The sequence below is a fragment of the Poecilia formosa genome, unplaced genomic scaffold (genome assembly GCF_000485575.1).
Source record: "Poecilia formosa unplaced genomic scaffold, Poecilia_formosa-5.1.2 Scaffold33, whole genome shotgun sequence".
NCBI classification, from domain to species: Eukaryota; Metazoa; Chordata; class Actinopteri; order Cyprinodontiformes; family Poeciliidae; genus Poecilia; species Poecilia formosa.
The window spans coordinates 1,306,688-1,327,544 of NW_006799972.1; the positions used below are offsets into that span (position 1 = coordinate 1,306,688).

At 36.9% G+C, this 20,857-nt stretch overlaps 2 protein-coding genes across 2 annotated transcripts in view; both read left to right on the forward strand.

Annotated features, from left to right (window-relative positions):
* Positions 1-20,857, forward strand: part of LOC103136602 (CUB and sushi domain-containing protein 1) — a 444,439-nt gene that overhangs the window by 413,397 nt on the left and 10,185 nt on the right. The window contains exons 72-74 of the mRNA XM_007549920.2: positions 18,470-18,557; positions 18,775-18,901; positions 20,471-20,533. Of these exons, the coding sequence (XP_007549982.2) occupies positions 18,470-18,557; positions 18,775-18,901; positions 20,471-20,533 (278 nt within the window). The remainder of the gene's footprint in view (positions 1-18,469; positions 18,558-18,774; positions 18,902-20,470; positions 20,534-20,857) is intronic.
* On the forward strand, positions 2,239-8,124 carry LOC103136598 (CUB and sushi domain-containing protein 2-like). Its single transcript, XM_016670358.1, has 6 exons — positions 2,239-2,370; positions 2,476-2,655; positions 3,415-3,477; positions 4,034-4,195; positions 6,152-6,264; positions 6,612-8,124. Exons 2-6 carry the CDS (start codon positions 2,526-2,528, stop codon positions 6,654-6,656), a joined length of 513 nt encoding a protein of 170 aa, XP_016525844.1. The 5' UTR covers positions 2,239-2,370; positions 2,476-2,525; the 3' UTR covers positions 6,657-8,124.

The following is a 20,857-nucleotide window of genomic DNA, read 5'->3' on the forward strand; positions in this document are numbered from 1 at the left end:
TGGATTGCAGGACGACAGTGAGCATTGTTGACCATGAAAACCAAACCTTGATGTGATGGTTTTGCTAAGATCAGTAAAACCAAAACTTAATGCATTAACGGATATAAATTTATTATAAAAGAATTACTGATTGCACTTTAAAAATGAGGTATCGTTATGTTATTAAAGGTAAAGTATAAACAGTAATGGTGTCTTAGTTAATGTCGAGTTGTCAGAACAAAGACATTTTGAATAATGTCAACTTTGTATTAAAAGTGTCATAATTTACCGAATATTTATGACTGACAACAGTCATAAATATTCATGAAGGCTTATTCATGTTCATGACATGTGTTATGTCATGTTTATGACGGTGTCATGACAGTCTTATTCAACCCCCTTCAAATAAAGTGTTACCAAGAAATCTGGTAAAAAATAATTACATAACAAATAAATGCAAGGAATTTTAAAACAATAATTGGATGCATAAGGTTAGCTAAGATAAGCTCAAATATGTACTTGCAGCCTCCATAATGTGGATTTAAGTGACCCCACGCACTTACTGGAGACTTGACCACTATTCTTGGTAAATGTGGTAGACGTAGCTTAACTTAAATATTTCACAAACTTTAATTTGTGTTGAGACTTTCCAAAAACTTGATGCTAACCCTATTTTATGGTTTCAAAACTTTTTTATATACATTTAGAATCATTGTCTTGTTGAGACACACAACAATCATCTTTCTTCATTATTCCACCTACTTTGTGTACAGTTACTCTGACAGCCACACACAGCTAACGCATGACGCTGCACTCCTCGTGCTTTACAGCTTACACAGCATATTTATGTGTGAAAGCCTAACCTCGACTCTTCCAAAGAAATATTGTGTTACTGTGGCCAAGAAATGTAATCTTTGTCTATTCTGGTCATAAAACGTTTCCCCAGGAACTATTTTGTTTGTCCGTGTAAGAAAATTTTAGTTGAGCTTGAAAGGTCTTCTTCTTAATTAAAGTATATTTGCAACGTAAAGCGGTGTTTATCTTAGATATTGACCTCGAGTTTTAATTTTTAAAACTAGTTAAGATTTTATAAACATTTCACTACATTTACATAAACACGTAGTTTAAACCTGAGACAGATGAGCAACAAAAAATACAAACGTTCATGAATTATGTAGGAAAATGTTCTATTCAAAGAAAGAGATAATTGTAGATGATTATACTAATTAGTAACTGTAAAAAAGATTCTTTAAAAAAAAATCATCCAAAGTAATTTCTGTCTAACTCAACTAGAGAAATAATCTGATATGCACTTCATTTAATGCTTCTTCAGCTGTAGCTTTCTTTCGTGCAGTTAATGCGTTTTAAAATATTAAAAAGCCTCCACGAATCAAAATGTCACCGGCAGTCACTCCGCTCGTGTTGGTGGCGGAGCAGCCGGGTTAACAGATGGCTGTCGGAGAGTTTAACCAAGGCTGTGAAGGCAACTGGGATGAGCTGGGGGTGAAAAGCAGAGGGGCTTCTGGCAATCTGAACGGCGGAGTTGTAGACTAGCAATGCATTCTTAAGAAAGGCGATTGGGTGCTGATTGGTTCTGGAAGTCCGAGTTAAAAGATCAGTGAGCAGTTAACAAACCCAGTTGAGTTTGAGGTGACTTTGACAGCGTGAGAACGGCAAGAACAGCACACACCCGCTACAACGAAGGCGGCAGCGTCCATAATTAAACCAGTAGAAAACTTTGAGATGGCACATAAATAGTACCACTGTGGCGTGGGCTTGAATATTAATAACTCTAATGTAAATCTAAAGGCTGGAACTCAGATAAGTTATTCAAACAGGTAATAAATTATTTTCAGTCGTCTTTCAAGTTTGTGTAGCTGAATTCTGAAGTAGAAAAGAGTTCTGTTTTTGACACCGGAGTTCGAGTTTAAGATTCTCAAATATTGATTGTCGATGCAATTCTTCACCTTCAGTCCCCCAAACAAGATTAAGACTCCTTTAAGAAAGTCATCGCAGTGAATTGGTATATTAGCAGTCATGTGATGTACATATTCATTGGAGATGAATCAGAAAACCAAAGGGTTTTTTTTCCCCCTCTGCACAGTCATGATTTCTTTTCAAATGTGCCTTAAAAGCTTTTTCTCAGCACCCCCTCAACTTGTTTACCTGCCGAGTGCGTTGTGAATTGAAGGTTATTTTCTGTTGAATGTGGCGTGGTTTTCGAATAGAACAGGCTAACCTGAATAGTCTTTCTGTCATTATATTTCAACGATACGTAGGTGGGCAGTAAGATTTCTTTCAAGTGCCGCAAAAACTACCACATCCTCGGTTCGACAACAAGAACGTGCCTGGAAAACCTAACGTGGAGCGGAACTCAGCCTGAATGCATAGGTAAAGATTAACTCGGGATGTATAACTATTACTTGTTCATGTCTGTTAAGAAATTACCTGTCAGATTTTAGTATGTCACACAGGTTTCTGCTTCTCATCACTCAGCTCATTCATGTCGACAGCCAGAAACCCCCAGCAACGTGGATGTTCGAGCTATGGACCTGCCGACTTTAGGATACACGCTGATATACACGTGTCAAGAAGGTTTTTATCTGTCTGGTGGATCAGAGCACAGAACCTGCAGAAGTGATGGGAGATGGACAGGGAAACCGCCGCTCTGTAAAGGTATTCAGACATTCTCTGCTTTTAAAATGGTTTTATCCTGAGTTTAAAATCAGATCTATAGATAGAGCCCAAGTGATGCACCATTTCTCAACAAGATAATGAAAAGGAATGATGAAATTCAAGACGGTTTTAATTTGTGACTAACATCAAAGCTTGATTTGATAGTAACATTGTATGTGCCGATTATTTTATCAATCAAATCAAAGAAGTTTTATTTGTGTTCTGCCAAATTACATCAAGGTGAAAATATGCTTAATATTTATTTTCATGAAGTCCTCATCAAGGCAGCTATTTAGCAACACATTTCACTGCAACATGCCTTTTAAAGACCTTCTGGATCTTAATGTGGCCAAAAAAGAAAATTATTTGAACACCAACATTTCTGCACGAAAATTTATTTTTTTGATAAAACATGAAAAAAATGAACATTTTTCATATCACTGTGGTTTCAAGCCACAGTGATTGAGGAAATATTTATAAATACAGCACTATAGTGTGTAATGGATCTATATAATGTGAGTCTGACTTTGTGAATTGAGTGAACATCACTTATATTTTAAGATATTGAGAGATACACTTACCCACTCTTCTCAGTATTGTTTCCTGTTATAACACAAAATGATTTTCTTTGCTCACAGCAACAAGCAACTTTCTATGTTTCTTCTATTTTTTTTCTTTTCTTTCTCTTTTCATGTAATTTATATAATATTTTGAACGCAATTCAAGCTGAACTGAATTTTAAACTGTCTTTCATTTCAGTTGGAGTGAAAGTAAATCCCAAAGGCAGAGGGGAGTCAGACATACAGAAGAATAAGATCCGTGGTATGCAGAACGGACTACAAACAGCACATTAATATTAATTGAAGAGTTTTTGCTTCATTGCTGATTGTTTTTTTTCCACTTTTGTTGTTGAATTAATTACATTATTTCTCAGTAAGCATGAGTGTTTCAAAAAGAATTTCCCATGGAGGAAAAGATGCTGACACTGTAGCCATGAACGTTACTTATATGGGTCACAGATCAGTAGAAGCCGTCTTTACCGAACAGCTCTTCAAAGAGTGTAAGAGTTAAATACATCAGCTCAAATATGATGAAGCACATTTTAAATTAAATAAATTATTTCAGAGTCAAATCTGTAGTTTGAAGGAGACAGTAAGAAGAGAAAAACACCACAGGAAAAGATTGAGATTGAGATTCTTGCAAGGAATACAGCAACATCTTTGTTTGGCGTGAGTCATGTCTGAGGCACAGACTGACCCTTCAGTCGTGATGGAAGAAGAGGCTCAAGATATTGTGTTAGGACATTTTAGCAGCTGTCAAAGATTGCTTCCCCTGTTTTGGTAAGCTGCTGTTATTTATCCATGTATTTCTTTCCAAGTTCCAGCAGATGTCTTCTCTCCAAACTCTGAGTGGAGCGGTTTCTACGAGTATTTAGGGAAGAGGCAGACCACCACCTTTGCAGTTACTGGGTTCAACGCTAACAGCAGCCGAGTGAACGTCACATTACTGGAGACCAGCGGCGTGTCGATCAGACTGTCAGGTAAAAGACTATCATTTTGGGTTTTCAGATGATGTTATTTAAGTCTGTGCTTTTAATTTCACTCTTATAATACTTGGTAGGAGGATAGAAACTGTAAAAGACTAATTAGCATTAGCTAGATCGCTATGCTTAGAGTTATAGAGCCCTGCAAGTGTTATATCTCATAATATATAAATGAAAAATAACGTTACCTTAATCCCAAAAGTACCAAGGAAAATATTCAAAGATAGTCAGTGTGTGGAAAAATTATTTTTTATGCAGTGATACCTATTTTATTATCGGTGAGTTAAAATGAGTTAGGCCCCAGAAGCTGAACATGTAAGGACATGTTCAATCTAGTACAATCAACATGTGAGCATTTCCCTGAAGGTGAAGAAAAGTAAGTAAATAAAAATCCTTTATCCTTTAAAAATACTTTATGTTCTTAAACTTTTACAACCTCCTTTATTGTACCAAACATTTACAGCTTCACTGGTATTTAGTAATTTATTTTACAATGTGTGAGTAAAAAAAAAAACAATTGAAAGTATGGCTATATACTTTTAAAGGTATACAAAGAAACTAAAGTTCAAACACAGAAAAAACAAAAGCAAAGATGAAACTAAACCTCTAACTTAATAATTTTAGGTGCATTGAAATCAAATTTTGATGATTGCAAATGACAATGTAGATGATAAGTAATAACCCAGGAGCTAAAGCTGTTGAAATAAGGTGTATCCCTAAAAAGACTTTTTTTGTTGTTGTTTGTTTTAAAAAAATGTTGTAACCTTCTATGTTGGAAAGTTAAAACAAAGCCCGGCTTTGATGTGACTGTATTTTGGCTTTGAAAGAGTCTTTTCTATGGTTTTCTTTTGTTTTAGTTTTACTCATTTCCTGTTCTGCACTTGAACATTTTCAGATTTTGTAACTATAAATCCTTCAAACTAACTTCATGGGATTAACCAATGTTTTGTCAACATGTAACAAAGAACTTCTTTAAATTTAGAGAAACTGTTTTAGTTGCATCCTCCCACAAAGAGGCTGAAAAGATTTAAATTTTCAGTCGGAAATGGGCAAAGAAAAAAAAAAGCAGATGTGGGCCGCATTTACCTGCTGTGTGAAGGTAGCCTATGTGATGCTATTGATGGTTTTAGCCCTGACAACTCTTTTTTTTTTTTAAAGATTACAAGACAGTCTGAAAGGAAAGCACAAAGAAATCAATGGCTGTTTTATACTTTTTCACAGTGTAGAGTGTCAATGTAGGCCAACAAAGACATGAAAAGTAGCAAGGCAGAATAAATAGGTCAAAAGCAAACAAACTGTAGGAATCTGTTCGATTAATAAATCCCAACCCTTTTCACATTACTATCCAACCTTGGAACAACAAAATTAGCTAAAATTTCACTTATGATGAATGTTAGTACATAAACAGTGTCCTTGGGTTTGAGACTTTTCGCTGAAATGACATGAAAGAGGTTCTAATTCAGTTTGTAGCCAACGAGAACTCGCCGTCTGATAAAATAAATAAATGCATAATGTAACAAGCCCATAAAAGAAATCAAAAGAGAAAATTATCTATTGGGTGTTTATTTGCAAGTCTTTTCTTAGAACTTGCTTGCGTGTCTGCTGTCATATTGACAATCAGCTGCTTTTGTGTTTGCACTGTATTTACACAGAGACATGTTGCTAAAGGCTAAATGTCATGTTTTCCTCCCATATTGTGTTATATGGTTTTTGAAGGAAAGAGAGGATGATCATTTGAAATGTCAAGGTGGCTCCTTTTCTCTGCCTGTCACAAACAAATCTGTTTGCTTACCACCTGCCTGCCTAGCCGTGTTTGTCTCTTCTGGCAAAGTCCTCGACTTTGACAAGTTCCAACACAAATCAGGAGATAATGTGCCATTGATTAATGCAAGATTTAAACACCAGTCAAACTGTTTGCATATGCAGTCTGAATCTCTGCCTCCGTCTTTCTAGGTACTTACAAGTCAGAGGAGAACCAGCTGCTGTTGAAGGTGTACCAAGTGAAGGGGCCGACAGAGTATTACTACAGCAAGTTTAAAAACGACAACTGGGCTATGGATGGATATGTAAGCAAAAGCTTCTTTAATTAAAGGCACCTGCAGGGCTTTAATCAAATATGGTGAAATGACATGTTATGTTTTAAAAGTAAGCACTTGTTTCAAAAAACGAGACCCCTTTGGTAAAGATGGATCCAAATTTTCAGCTTTCAGTTTGTTTCAGGGATTTTGAGATACAGAGAGTGGTTAAAGCAATATGTCATCCATATTGCTGTTCTGTTTGTTGTGACTTTTTGCTTAATAACTCTTACCAAAGCTAATGTTGCACTGCATATCTGGGTGTAAGTGTTTGAGTCTGCCTATTCTGCTTGACGTTGATGCTCCTAATTGCCCCATACTTTGCATTTCCATCACAGGAAGACTTTGCAGGAACAAGGTTGCTGTCTGAGGGCGTTCTTTGACCCCCGTTATTTACACTCCAGGGACCTGGACCAAATAAGAATACCTTGAAAATGGCTCCATTAAGGAGCCATTACTTACTCACCTAGACAGTACTACACTGTAGTATGAATGAAGTTTTCTGATGGGATGTTGCTTCCTCTCTGGAGGAGTATTCACAGTATTTTTGATTTGCTCATCTCTTACTTTAAACTCCACTACGACTCACATTTGCTGTAACTCGTAAATTTCACAGCTGAAGTTTTTTGAGTATTTGTTTACAAACAACACCTAAACCCAGTTGCGTATGTCTATTGTTGTGCATTGCAGTAATAAAATCTGCTTACCTTTGTGGGAAATAATGAAATAAAATATGGACTTCTTCTTTTAGCTGTTTTTGGAAGACAGGGAAAACTCGCATCAAAGCATTTTATTGAGGGATTTCTCTGAACATATTAAAACAATCTAATCCCTCAGGATTGTTCAGCATTAACAAATTATTAGTTTAAAACAAACAAGGCACACGTTAGGATGCTGTTTGGCACGTCACTGTGGAAACGCGTCCAGCAGACACCATTAAAACATCACATTGTGGAAACATGCCTATAGATTATCAATCCTTCACTCCCTACTCTGTCAAACAATATTCCACAAGAATGTCTTTTCCCAGAGAATCCATGACCTGAGGAGATGCTGCTCTGCATTTCATTCAGTTGCTGTTCACTTTCTTCCTTTAATAACCTCTCACGCCTTCTCTCCTCGCACTGCAGTGTGTGGTGTGTCTGGATGGTTTGTTCTTAAGGTGAACCTGAACCTAGATGAAGGTATTTTTAGATGCGATATCTGTCGGCATGAGTGATTCTGATTCAGCTTCTCTTACCAATTGGAAAACGATAACAACATATTGGGTTCTGCTCATGTTCTTGTTCACCTCTTTGCGACTGTGACGTGACCTTAAACGCTCCTGCTATCAGCTGTGATTACTGTGAGCTATCCAACGTCAAAGTGGGAAAGCGAATCAGTCCCGCATGACTACAGAACCCAACACATGAACCTTAAGGCAATCAGTGTGTTCTAGTTAGGTGATCCTGTGAAGAAAGCGAATTAAACACATTCCAGTTCAATTCAGATCTCCTAGATTGAGATTAATTTCTCCCTGTGTGTTCGGACACATTACCTGGCTCCGTCTCAGAACTGTTCACTACCGTATTACCCATAGTGCCATTTTGGAAAGAAGGTAAAGCTTATCTGGTAATAAAATTGTACCATGAATTGATTGTTTTTCATTTAAATTTACTTCATAGGACACCCACCTACCCATGACAGACTTTAAAAAGGGCTGTGGCTTCAAAATATCTTTAGCTCTCTAAAAACGTCTTTAGAGCTCCTGACAGACAAACACAAGTATTTACAACCAATTCTGATAATCTTATTAGTTTGATGATACATAAATGGCTTTTACTTGATAGTGTAAGTCTTGGACAACCTCACGACTCTAACACTATCCTCCGTTTTTTCAAACATGGCAGCTTTAAGGGGCTTCTGCATGGTTATGCCTAACCAAGGACTGATAGCAAGGTCTTACGTAATCCCATTAAACAATCTGTGGTGCCGTTTACGCATTTCGATCACATATCATTTACGAGTTTGTTTGTACATGATCACAGCGCTTCGTTCTACGGCTTTCAACCGACTTTGTGTTTATTCAATGCATCCATAAGATGGAACTTAACGAGGGAAAAATGGATTAACTTTGGTGCTAGCAATTAGATGCCTGTTTTTAAATAACGGTGTGGCACCTAAAGTTAAGGGCTTTGATCAGCTCATCGTACCATGCACAGTCTTTTTTTAGTTTGCTTGAGTGTTGCAGCTCTAAAAATTAAATTAGGAGCTACGCATGATAGGTTACTAAAAAAATTAAAAATAAGTAAAAAATCCACCATCGGAACAAAAAAGCGTGCGCTTTCATTTTATTCAGACAATGCATTACATTTCTTGATGTAATGTAACTACTGAGTAATGTTGCACTTTGTAATGACAAAAATGGGGGCGATTCTGAATTCTCACTTTACTGGTTGCTGTAGAGTGAGCAATTGCCTTTCTGTCATAGAGGCCCCAGTTAATGGCTGGATGTACCTTTTTTTTGTCACCATGAGTGGCCCAGGCATGCAGCTGAGACTTCCAGGAACTTAATCTTCTCACCAAGCAATTGTTGCAGCATGTAACGCTCTGCAGGGCTCAGGCGTGGGACTCAGTTCTTATTGAGCTATTGTGACATTTAACTTTTGTGCCTTCATAAATTTCCTGTGGCGTGGATAGATTATATTTTCTGTATTTACACTTTGGATGTTATCAGTCATTTAAATTAACTTTCTATTTGGGGGATGCAAAGGAGAGAAAGTCAGGCAGTCGGTTAAATTTTTTGGGGGGTGATATTTGAAGCTGAGTAAAAATCCTGGATGCTTCAGAGAGAGCAGGAGTGTTTAAGAGAATAGCTAAGTGACATTGAAAGCATTTTATGGATAACAACACTTTTTAATGTGTTCGTTTTCAGTTTTTATTTAAAACAATGGAAAGACGGGACTCATAAGCAGTTTTTGTTATTAAGTTCAAGCAAAAAAAAAAAAATGAGCAGCTCAATCTGTAATTCATAATTTATAACATACAAAAAAATAGGTTTCTTCTTTTAGGTCACTTGGGATTAACAACATTTAAATTTGCTACACACTAGAATGAGGGTTAGGGTTGGCCAGAATTTCACATGCATCCTTTGCATTTGGTAAATTTGCTTTTTTGTGACCGAGATTAAACATTCTGGGTTTTTTTCAACAGGACTCTGACAATAACTGTTGGATTTTCCCTGATTATCTGGCTTACGGAGTAAAACCTTCTTCCTAACTCAGTATCCTTACTATGTCATTATCTGCCCTCATAGGTGCAGCCCTTGTTTCGCTGCAAATAATGACACTTTCCCCTCCAGCTCCGCCAGCATCTTAGAAGATCCTTTGCTTTTGTTCACTGCACACTGCAGCGGGATCATCTGGGGAGCACAGAATCCGTCTCTCTCCAGAACAGTATAATGGCTGGACAGACCCATATTGTTTGTGATTCTTTCAACAGATCAACATGGCACCTTCAGGCATCTGGAAATTGTAACTAAGAATAGGTCATAATTTCCCTACATGAAATCTGTCTGATGTTTTTACATTTTTTGATCATGTCACAGAAGAAGGCAGTATGCTTGATTTGTGCCATAGAATGCATCCAAAGCTCAAATATTGTGAATTAATTTATCAGAAGTTTACATCCTCATTACTCAACCTAAAGGTGAAGCATTGTTAGCTTATGTAAATTTCTGAATTTGAAGAAAGCCATAAGAATTTGCCTCATTGCATCTCAAAAGCAAGTCATTTGGTTGGTTATCCTAAATGACCTATAATAGGAAAAGTTTAGTTAGTTTAGAATAAGATGCACAGTGAAAATATGTATATTTGTTCTTTAGTGTGTTTTAATTTCTGCTTCAATTGTAACTGAAGTAAAATTGAAAAACAAAAAAAAAACACACAAATATTTCATGCAAATTTGGTCTATAGACTTCATTATTACACTGATGGATTTTAATACTTTTTTGTACAAATATTTTCAAATTAATTTAAACAATATCTAACCTACATGTTTCTTTAAAACAAATCCCTCAATGTGCATTCCTGTAAAACTGAAAACACGTGGAGTTTTGTCAAGTTAGAAAAAAGAAACATTAAATTATTCTAATCTAAAAACAAAATAAGCTCGTACTTTTTTTTTTCTTTTTCTANGTTTCTGCTTCTCATCACTCAGCTCATTCATGTCGACAGCCAGAAACCCCCAGCAACGTGGATGTTCGAGCTATGGACCTGCCGACTTTAGGATACACGCTGATATACACGTGTCAAGAAGGTTTTTATCTGTCTGGTGGATCAGAGCACAGAACCTGCAGAAGTGATGGGAGATGGACAGGGAAACCGCCGCTCTGTAAAGGTATTCAGACATTCTCTGCTTTTAAAATGGTTTTATCCTGAGTTTAAAATCAGATCTATAGATAGAGCCCAAGTGATGCACCATTTCTCAACAAGATAATGAAAAGGAATGATGAAATTCAAGACGGTTTTAATTTGTGACTAACATCAAAGCTTGATTTGATAGTAACATTGTATGTGCCGATTATTTTATCAATCAAATCAAAGAAGTTTTATTTGTGTTCTGCCAAATTACATCAAGGTGAAAATATGCTTAATATTTATTTTCATGAAGTCCTCATCAAGGCAGCTATTTAGCAACACATTTCACTGCAACATGCCTTTTAAAGACCTTCTGGATCTTAATGTGGCCAAAAAAGAAAATTATTTGAACACCAACATTTCTGCACGAAAATTTATTTTTTTGATAAAACATGAAAAAAATGAACATTTTTCATATCACTGTGGTTTCAAGCCACAGTGATTGAGGAAATATTTATAAATACAGCACTATAGTGTGTAATGGATCTATATAATGTGAGTCTGACTTTGTGAATTGAGTGAACATCACTTATATTTTAAGATATTGAGAGATACACTTAGCCACTCTTCTCAGTATTGTTTCCTGTTATAACACAAAATGATTTTCTTTGCTCACAGCAACAAGCAACTTTCTATGTTTCTTCTATTTTTTTTCTTTTCTTTCTCTTTTCATGTAATTTATATAATATTTTGAACGCAATTCAAGCTGAACTGAATTTTAAACTGTCTTTCATTTCAGTTGGAGTGAAAGTAAATCCCAAAGGCAGAGGGGAGTCAGACATACAGAAGAATAAGATCCGTGGTATGCAGAACGGACTACAAACAGCACATTAATATTAATTGAAGAGTTTTTGCTTCATTGCTGATTGTTTTTTTTCCACTTTTGTTGTTGAATTAATTACATTATTTCTCAGTAAGCATGAGTGTTTCAAAAAAGAATTTTCCATGGAGGAAAAGATGCTGACACTGTAGCCATGAACGTTACTTATATGGGTCACAGATCAGTAGAAGCCGTCTTTACCGAACAGCTCTTCAAAGAGTGTAAGAGTTAAATACATCAGCTCAAATATGATGAAGCACATTTTAAATTAAATAAATTATTTCAGAGTCAAATCTGTAGTTTGAAGGAGACAGTAAGAAGAGAAAAACACCACAGGAAAAGATTGAGATTGAGATTCTTGCAAAGGAATACAGCAACATCTTTGTTTGGCGTGAGTCATGTCTGAGGCACAGACTGACCCTTCAGTCGTGATGGAAGAAGAGGCTCAAGATATTGTGTTAGGACATTTTAGCAGCTGTCAAAGATTGCTTCCCCTGTTTTGGTAAGCTGCTGTTATTTATCCATGTATTTCTTTCCAAGTTCCAGCAGATGTCTTCTCTCCAAACTCTGAGTGGAGCGGTTTCTACGAGTATTTAGGGAAGAGGCAGACCACCACCTTTGCAGTTACTGGGTTCAACGCTACCAGCAGCCGAGTGAACGTCACATTACTGGAGACCAGCGGCGTGTCGATCAGACTGTCAGGTAAAAGACTATCATTTTGGGTTTTCAGATGATGTTATTTAAGTCTGTGCTTTTAATTTCACTCTTATAATACTTGGTAGGAGGATAGAAACTGTAAAAGACTAATTAGCATTAGCTAGATCGCTATGCTTAGAGTTATAGAGCCCTGCAAGTGTTATATCTCATAATATATAAATGAAAAATAACGTTACCTTAATCCCAAAAGTACCAAGGAAAATATTCAAAGATAGTCAGTGTGTGGAAAAATTATTTTTTATGCAGTGATACCTATTTTATTATCGGTGAGTTAAAATGAGTTAGACCCCAGAAGCTGAACATGTAAGGACATGTTCAATCTAGTACAATCAACATGTGAGCATTTCCCTGAAGGTGAAGAAAAGTAAGTAAATAAAAATCCTTTATCCTTTAAAAATACTTTATGTTCTTAAACTTTTACAACCTCCTTTATTGTACCAAACATTTACAGCTTCACTGGTATTTAGTAATTTATTTTACAATGTGTGAGTAAAAAAAAAAACAATTGAAAGTATGGCTATATACTTTTAAAGGTATACAAAGAAACTAAAGTTCAAACACAGAAAAAACAAAAGCAAAGATGAAACTAAACCTCTAACTTAATAATTTTAGGTGCATTGAAATCAAATTTTGATGATTGCAAATGACAATGTAGATGATAAGTAATAACCCAGGAGCTAAAGCTGTTGAAATAAGGTGTATCCCTAAAAAGACTTTTTTTGTTGTTGTTTGTTTTAAAAAAATGTTGTAACCTTCTATGTTGGAAAGTTAAAACAAAGCCCGGCTTTGATGTGACTGTATTTTGGCTTTGAAAGAGTCTTTTCTATGGTTTTCTTTTGTTTTAGTTTTACTCATTTCCTGTTCTGCACTTGAACATTTTCAGATTTTGTAACTATAAATCCTTCAAACTAACTTCATGGGATTAACCAATGTTTTGTCAACATGTAACAAAGAACTTCTTTAAATTTAGAGAAACTGTTTTAGTTGCATCCTCCCACAAAGAGGCTGAAAAGATTTAAATTTTCAGTCGGAAATGGGCAAAGAAAAAAAAAAGCAGATGTGGGCCGCATTTACCTGCTGTGTGAAGGTAGCCTATGTGATGCTATTGATGGTTTTAGCCCTGACAACTCTTTTTTTTTTTTAAAGATTACAAGACAGTCTGAAAGGAAAGCACAAAGAAATCAATGGCTGTTTTATACTTTTTCACAGTGTAGAGTGTCAATGTAGGCCAACAAAGACATGAAAAGTAGCAAGGCAGAATAAATAGGTCAAAAGCAAACAAACTGTAGGAATCTGTTCGATTAATAAATCCCAACCCTTTTCACATTACTATCCAACCTTGGAACAACAAAATTAGCTAAAATTTCACTTATGATGAATGTTAGTACATAAACAGTGTCCTTGGGTTTGAGACTTTTCGCTGAAATGACATGAAAGAGGTTCTAATTCAGTTTGTAGCCAACGAGAACTCGCCGTCTGATAAAATAAATAAATGCATAATGTAACAAGCCCATAAAAGAAATCAAAAGAGAAAATTATCTATTGGGTGTTTATTTGCAAGTCTTTTCTTAGAACTTGCTTGCGTGTCTGCTGTCATATTGACAATCAGCTGCTTTTGTGTTTGCACTGTATTTACACAGAGACATGTTGCTAAAGGCTAAATGTCATGTTTTCCTCCCATATTGTGTTATATGGTTTTTGAAGGAAAGAGAGGATGATCATTTGAAATGTCAAGGTGGCTCCTTTTCTCTGCCTGTCACAAACAAATCTGTTTGCTTACCACCTGCCTGCCTAGCCGTGTTTGTCTCTTCTGGCAAAGTCCTCGACTTTGACAAGTTCCAACACAAATCAGGAGATAATGTGCCATTGATTAATGCAAGATTTAAACACCAGTCAAACTGTTTGCATATGCAGTCTGAATCTCTGCCTCCGTCTTTCTAGGTACTTACAAGTCAGAGGAGAACCAGCTGCTGTTGAAGGTGTACCAAGTGAAGGGGCCGACAGAGTATTACTACAGCAAGTTTAAAAACGACAACTGGGCTATGGATGGATATGTAAGCAAAAGCTTCTTTAATTAAAGGCACCTGCAGGGCTTTAATCAAATATGGTGAAATGACATGTTATGTTTTAAAAGTAAGCACTTGTTTCAAAAAACGAGACCCCTTTGGTAAAGATGGATCCAAATTTTCAGCTTTCAGTTTGTTTCAGGGATTTTGAGATACAGAGAGTGGTTAAAGCAATATGTCATCCATATTGCTGTTCTGTTTGTTGTGACTTTTTGCTTAATAACTCTTACCAAAGCTAATGTTGCACTGCATATCTGGGTGTAAGTGTTTGAGTCTGCCTATTCTGCTTGACGTTGATGCTCCTAATTGCCCCATACTTTGCATTTCCATCACAGGAAGACTTTGCAGGAACAAGGTTGCTGTCTGAGGGCGTTCTTTGACCCCCGTTATTTACACTCCAGGGACCTGGACCAAATAAGAATACCTTGAAAATGGCTCCATTAAGGAGCCATTACTTACTCACCTAGACAGTACTACACTGTAGTATGAATGAAGTTTTCTGATGGGATGTTGCTTCCTCTCTGGAGGAGTATTCACAGTATTTTTGATTTGCTCATCTCTTACTTTAAACTCCACTACGACTCACATTTGCTGTAACTCGTAAATTTCACAGCTGAAGTTTTTCGAGTATTTGTTTACAAACAACACCGAAACCCAGTTGCGTATGTCTATTGTTGTGCATTGCAGTAATAAAATCTGCTTACCTTTGTGGGAAATAATGAAATAAAACATGGACTTCTTCTTTTAGCTGTTTTTGGAAGACAGGGAAAACTCGCATCAAAGCATTTTATTGAGGGATTTCTCTGAACATATTAAAACAATCTAATCCCTCAGGATTGTTCAGCATTAACAAATTATTAGTTTAAAACAAACAAGGCACACGTTAGGATGCTGTTTGGCACGTCACTGTGGAAACGCGTCCAGCAGACACCATTAAAACATCACATTGTGGAAACATGCCTATAGATTATCAATCCTTCACTCCCTACTCTGTCAAACAATATTCCACAAGAATGTCTTTTCCCAGAGAATCCATGACCTGAGGAGATGCTGCTCTGCATTTCATTCAGTTGCTGTTCACTTTCTTCCTTTAATAACCTCTCACGCCTTCTCTCCTCGCACTGCAGTGTGTGGTGTGTCTGGATGGTTTGTTCTTAAGGTGAACCTGAACCTAGATGAAGGTATTTTTAGATGCGATATCTGTCGGCATGAGTGATTCTGATTCAGCTTCTCTTACCAATTGGAAAACGATAACAACATATTGGGTTCTGCTCATGTTCTTGTTCACCTCTTTGCGACTGTGACGTGACCTTAAACGCTCCTGCTATCAGCTGTGATTACTGTGAGCTATCCAACGTCAAAGTGGGAAAGCGAATCAGTCCCGCATGACTACAGAACCCAACACATGAACCTTAAGGCAATCAGTGTGTTCTAGTTAGGTGATCCTGTGAAGAAAGCGAATTAAACACATTCCAGTTCAATTCAGATCTCCTAGATTGAGATTAATTTCTCCCTGTGTGTTCGGACACATTACCTGGCTCCGTCTCAGAACTGTTCACTACCGTATTACCCATAGTGCCATTTTGGAAAGAAGGTAAAGCTTATCTGGTAATAAAATTGTACCATGAATTGATTGTTTTTCATTTAAATTTACTTCATAGGACACCCACCTACCCATGACAGACTTTAAAAAGGGCTGTGGCTTCAAAATATCTTTAGCTCTCTAAAAACGTCTTTAGAGCTCCTGACAGACAAACACAAGTATTTACAACCAATTCTGATAATCTTATTAGTTTGATGATACATAAATGGCTTTTACTTGATAGTGTAAGTCTTGGACAACCTCACGACTCTAACACTATCCTCCGTTTTTTCAAACATGGCAGCTTTAAGGGGCTTCTGCATGGTTATGCCTAACCAAGGACTGATAGCAAGGTCTTACGTAATCCCATTAAACAATCTGTGGTGCCGTTTACGCATTTCGATCACATATCATTTACGAGTTTGTTTGTACATGATCACAGCGCTTCGTTCTACGGCTTTCAACCGACTTTGTGTTTATTCAATGCATCCATAAGATGGAACTTAACGAGGGAAAAATGGATTAACTTTGGTGCTAGCAATTAGATGCCTGTTTTTAAATAACGGTGTGGCACCTAAAGTTAAGGGCTTTGATCAGCTCATCGTACCATGCACAGTCTTTTTTTAGTTTGCTTGAGTGTTGCAGCTCTAAAAATTAAATTAGGAGCTACGCATGATAGGTTACTAAAAAAAATAAATAAAAAATCCACCATCGGAACAAAAAAGCGTGCGCTTTCATTTTATTCAGACAATGCATTACATTTCTTGATGTAATGTAACTACTGAGTAATGTTGCAGCTCTTTGTAATGACAAAAATGGGGGCGATTCTGAATTCTCACTTTACTGGTTGCTGTAGAGTGAGCAATTGCCTTTCTGTCATAGAGGCCCCAGTTAATGGCTGGATGTACCTTTTTTTTGTCACCATGAGTGGCCCAGGCATGCAGCTGAGACTTCCAGGAACTTAATCTTCTCACCAAGCAATTGTTGCAGCATGTAACGCTCTGCAGGGCTCAGGCGTGGGACTCAGTTCTTATTGAGCTATTGTGACATTTAACTTTTGTGCCTTCATAAATTTCCTGTGGCGTGGATAGATTATATTTTCTGTATTTACACTTTGGATGTTATCAGTCATTTAAATTAACTTTCTATTTGGGGGATGCAAAGGAGAGAAAGTCAGGCAGTCGGTTAAATTTTTTGGGGGGTGATATTTGAAGCTGAGTAAAAATCCTGGATGCTTCAGAGAGAGCAGGAGTGTTTAAGAGAATAGCTAAGTGACATTGAAAGCATTTTATGGATAACAACACTTTTTAATGTGTTCGTTTTCAGTTTTTATTTAAAACAATGGAAAGACGGGACTCATAAGCAGTTTTTGTTATTAAGTTCAAGCAAAAAAAAAAAAATGAGCAGCTCAATCTGTAATTCATAATTTATAACATACAAAAAAATAGGTTTCTTCTTTTAGGTCACTTGGGATTAACAACATTTAAATTTGCTACACACTAGAATGAGGGTTAGGGTTGGCCAGAATTTCACATGCATCCTTTGCATTTGGTAAATTTGCTTTTTTGTGACCGAGATTAAACATTCTGGGTTTTTTTCAACAGGACTCTGACAATAACTGTTGGATTTTCCCTGATTATCTGGCTTACGGAGTAAAACCTTCTTCCTAACTCAGTATCCTTACTATGTCATTATCTGCCCTCATAGGTGCAGCCCTTGTTTCGCTGCAAATAATGACACTTTCCCCTCCAGCTCCGCCAGCATCTTAGAAGATCCTTTGCTTTTGTTCACTGCACACTGCAGCGGGATCATCTGGGGAGCACAGAATCCGTCTCTCTCCAGAACAGTATAATGGCTGGACAGACCCATATTGTTTGTGATTCTTTCAACAGATCAACATGGCACCTTCAGGCATCTGGAAATTGTAACTAAGAATAGGTCATAATTTCCCTACATGAAATCTGTCTGATGTTTTTACATGTTTTGATCATGTCACAGAAGAAGGCAGTATGCTTGATTTGTGCCATAGAATGCATCCAAAGCTCAAATATTGTGAATTAATTTATCAGAAGTTTACATCCTCATTACTCAACCTAAAGGTGAAGCATTGTTAGCTTATGTAAATTTCTGAATTTGAAGAAAGCCATAAGAATTTGCCTCATTGCATCTCAAAAGCAAGTCATTTGGTTGGTTATCCTAAATGACCTATAATAGGAAAAGTTTAGTTAGTTTAGAATAAGATGCACAGTGAAAATATGTATATTTGTTCTTTAATGTGTTTTAATTTCTGGCTTCAATTGTAACTGAAGTAAAATTGAAAAACAAAAAAAAAACACACAAATATTTCATGCAAATTTGGTCTATAGACTTCATTATTACACTGATGGATTTTAATACTTTTTTGTACAAATATTTTCAAATTAATTTAAACAATATCTAACCTACATGTTTCTTTAAAACAAATCCCTCAATGTGCATTCCTGTAAAACTGAAAACACGTGGAGTTTTGTCAAGTTAGAAAAAAGAAACATTAAATTATTCTAATCTAAAAACAAAATAAGCTCGTACTTTTTTTTTTCTTTTTCTAAAAGCTGAACCCTCTCTTGTGTTTCAGGTCACTGCGGAGTCCGACCAGAAGACTTTCGTTTACCAGGGACATATTCACAGTAAAGACTTTGGCAAGTTTTCTCTGACGAGACAAGGTGGGTCCGCTCGGCGGCACCGACACGCTGCTTTCATAACGTCGTGCAACCAACGTTACAACCAAATTATGCATTTCGAATGTGTCGCTTGGGATTACTTTATTTCAGAACAAATCTTCCAGTGATACGCTGAATAGAAATGTGAAGCAAACTGGATCAAGTGTTTGAGTTCAAGAGTTTGTGTGCACATGTTTGGCTTATCTCTTCGTGACTCCAGGTCCTGTAACCACGGCGATGAATCCGTCAAACCCATACACGAACAGCAGCTCTGTGGTAGCAGCCATTTTAGTTCCCTTCTTTGCCCTCATCCTCTCTGGGTTTGCCTTCTACCTCTACAAGCACAGGTAAGCTATAGTCTCAATGTCAATCCTTCAGAAACAGCAGCAGAGCAGAATACAAAACAGCTGTTTGTCCTCTGTTTCTGTAAACACTCTACCAGAAGGTGCTGGATGTGAAACCTGAGCCTGTTTCTATCAAAATGTCTTAGTTTTAGTTTGTAATTCATTCTTGGGATCAGTCTTAATTTTATGCACAGCTACACTTTGCTTTTCTTTTCTATCTACACATTCATTTTGGGTCTTTATTTTTTATATATAGTTCAGAACATTTAAAACGCAAAGACTGAATATAGTAAAAGTTTAAAAGAACCGAATGTTATTGTGTTTCCTTTTAAGGTCTCCTGCAAAGTTCGAGAGCAGGAAGGCTTTTAGAGCGGCGTATAAAGTTTTTTTTTTTTTTTTCAGAAGAAGCATTCAATCTAAAAGAAGATAATTGATTACTAACCAGTCTATACATGTACAGGAATGTTTAAGCTATTCTTTGTTTAGGTAGAAACTATACCATTATTTACATAACCATCAACAATACAGAGGTGCAATTGTCACAAATTAAAACATAATCAAACATTTAATCTATTTTAGCTATTCAATTCCAGAAGTGAAACTTAGATTAATTCTTTTTAGTGAAGTTTTGGTAATTGCAGAAAGTAACTTTACTACAAAACCTACATTCTAGTGAGAAATCAGTTCATAAAATCTGAACAGGAAGTCTCCCTGTACCATCCTTTTCAAAAACAACTCTAGGAGAGAAACTCGGGGCAGTGTTCCTGCTGTTGCCAAATGCATCAGCTTTAAATGATCTATCTCACCTTCCAACCGTTGTTGTCTGAATTGATTGCTGAGTCTTGTTCATGCCTTTAGATCCCTGCGGCCGGCCGGTCGCACAATCCAAATGTCACCCCGACGTCGTTCTCTCAACCTGGCAAGATCACATACGCTTATGTACATCAGCCGAAGCAGTAATGAGACGGGCTGACTTTAACCCCCCCTTGCCACACCTGTCCTTTTACAAAACACATGTAGACAGTTAAATGGGCCTTTAATCCTGCCACGAGGTGTTTTGTGAAAGGCTCTTTTGACTCCAACTGCTGTTGACAGATCGTTAATCTCTCCCGAAGTCTTTAATGAGCGCTGCCTCATTGTTGTCCCACGGCTGCAGTTATACCTGTTCTTAAGCATCTTTATCAAATACAATTTCCTTCCTCTTAACTTTTCGTAAAATGCTAGTGTGCAGCACTTTGAGCACACGACTATTTTAGGAATGTCCTTTTTATGGCTCACATTCTCTGTGGGAAACGTCAGCGACTGTGCTGGACAACATAGTCGTAACATTTCTGCTTCGAACGTTTTTTTTTTTTTTTTTAAATTAGTTTTAAGTGATATTCTAGTTAAAATATAGGAGTTTCACTTTTTAAATTGAAATGCTGAAATAAACTAAATCTTTGATGATGATATATCTCAGTTGCACATTCACGTACGATTGAAACTACCAGGTCTTGTTTAATGTTAACAAACGTTGCAAGTTGCAGTCTGCGGTTCGAATCGATGTATATTAAAGCTGCTGGTTGTATGCAGGACATTGTCTGCTGACACAGATGACAATGAGAGACCAAAAAACACCTGGGGGCCTGGCGGCAGGTAAGTCATCCATCTGGTTCTAACAACCAGACCTCCGCCCGCCGCCACATCCTCCGTCAAATTTCCCATCTCTTGTTTTTAGTTTGCAAACCGCTTATCCATGCTGTTTAGTAAGGCTGCACAATATTACGTGGACCTAAATTAAAGCTTAAAACACAATTTTGGGACAACTTGCATCGGCAAAGAGCAATTGGGGTGATGTTTGTACTCGGAAGAGAACAAATAGCATGAAGTTTTTCTGAAGCAGTGCAGCCCTACTGTGTCCAAACAGCAATCATTAAAAGCTTTATGAGGGCATTTTACTTTGTCTTTGATCTCATTGTC

Bases quoted from the DNA above. Each gene is read 5' to 3' on its own strand.
- LOC103136598 (XM_016670358.1), top strand. From the start codon at position 2,526: ATGGACCTGCCGACTTTAGGATACACGCTGATATACACGTGTCAAGAA. The intron at 2,656-3,414 runs GTATTCAGACAT...CTTTCATTTCAG, and splicing joins GAAACCGCCGCTCTGTAAAG to TTGGAGTGAAAGTAAATCCC. The intron at 6,265-6,611 runs GTAAGCAAAAGC...TTTCCATCACAG, and splicing joins ACTGGGCTATGGATGGATAT to GAAGACTTTGCAGGAACAAG.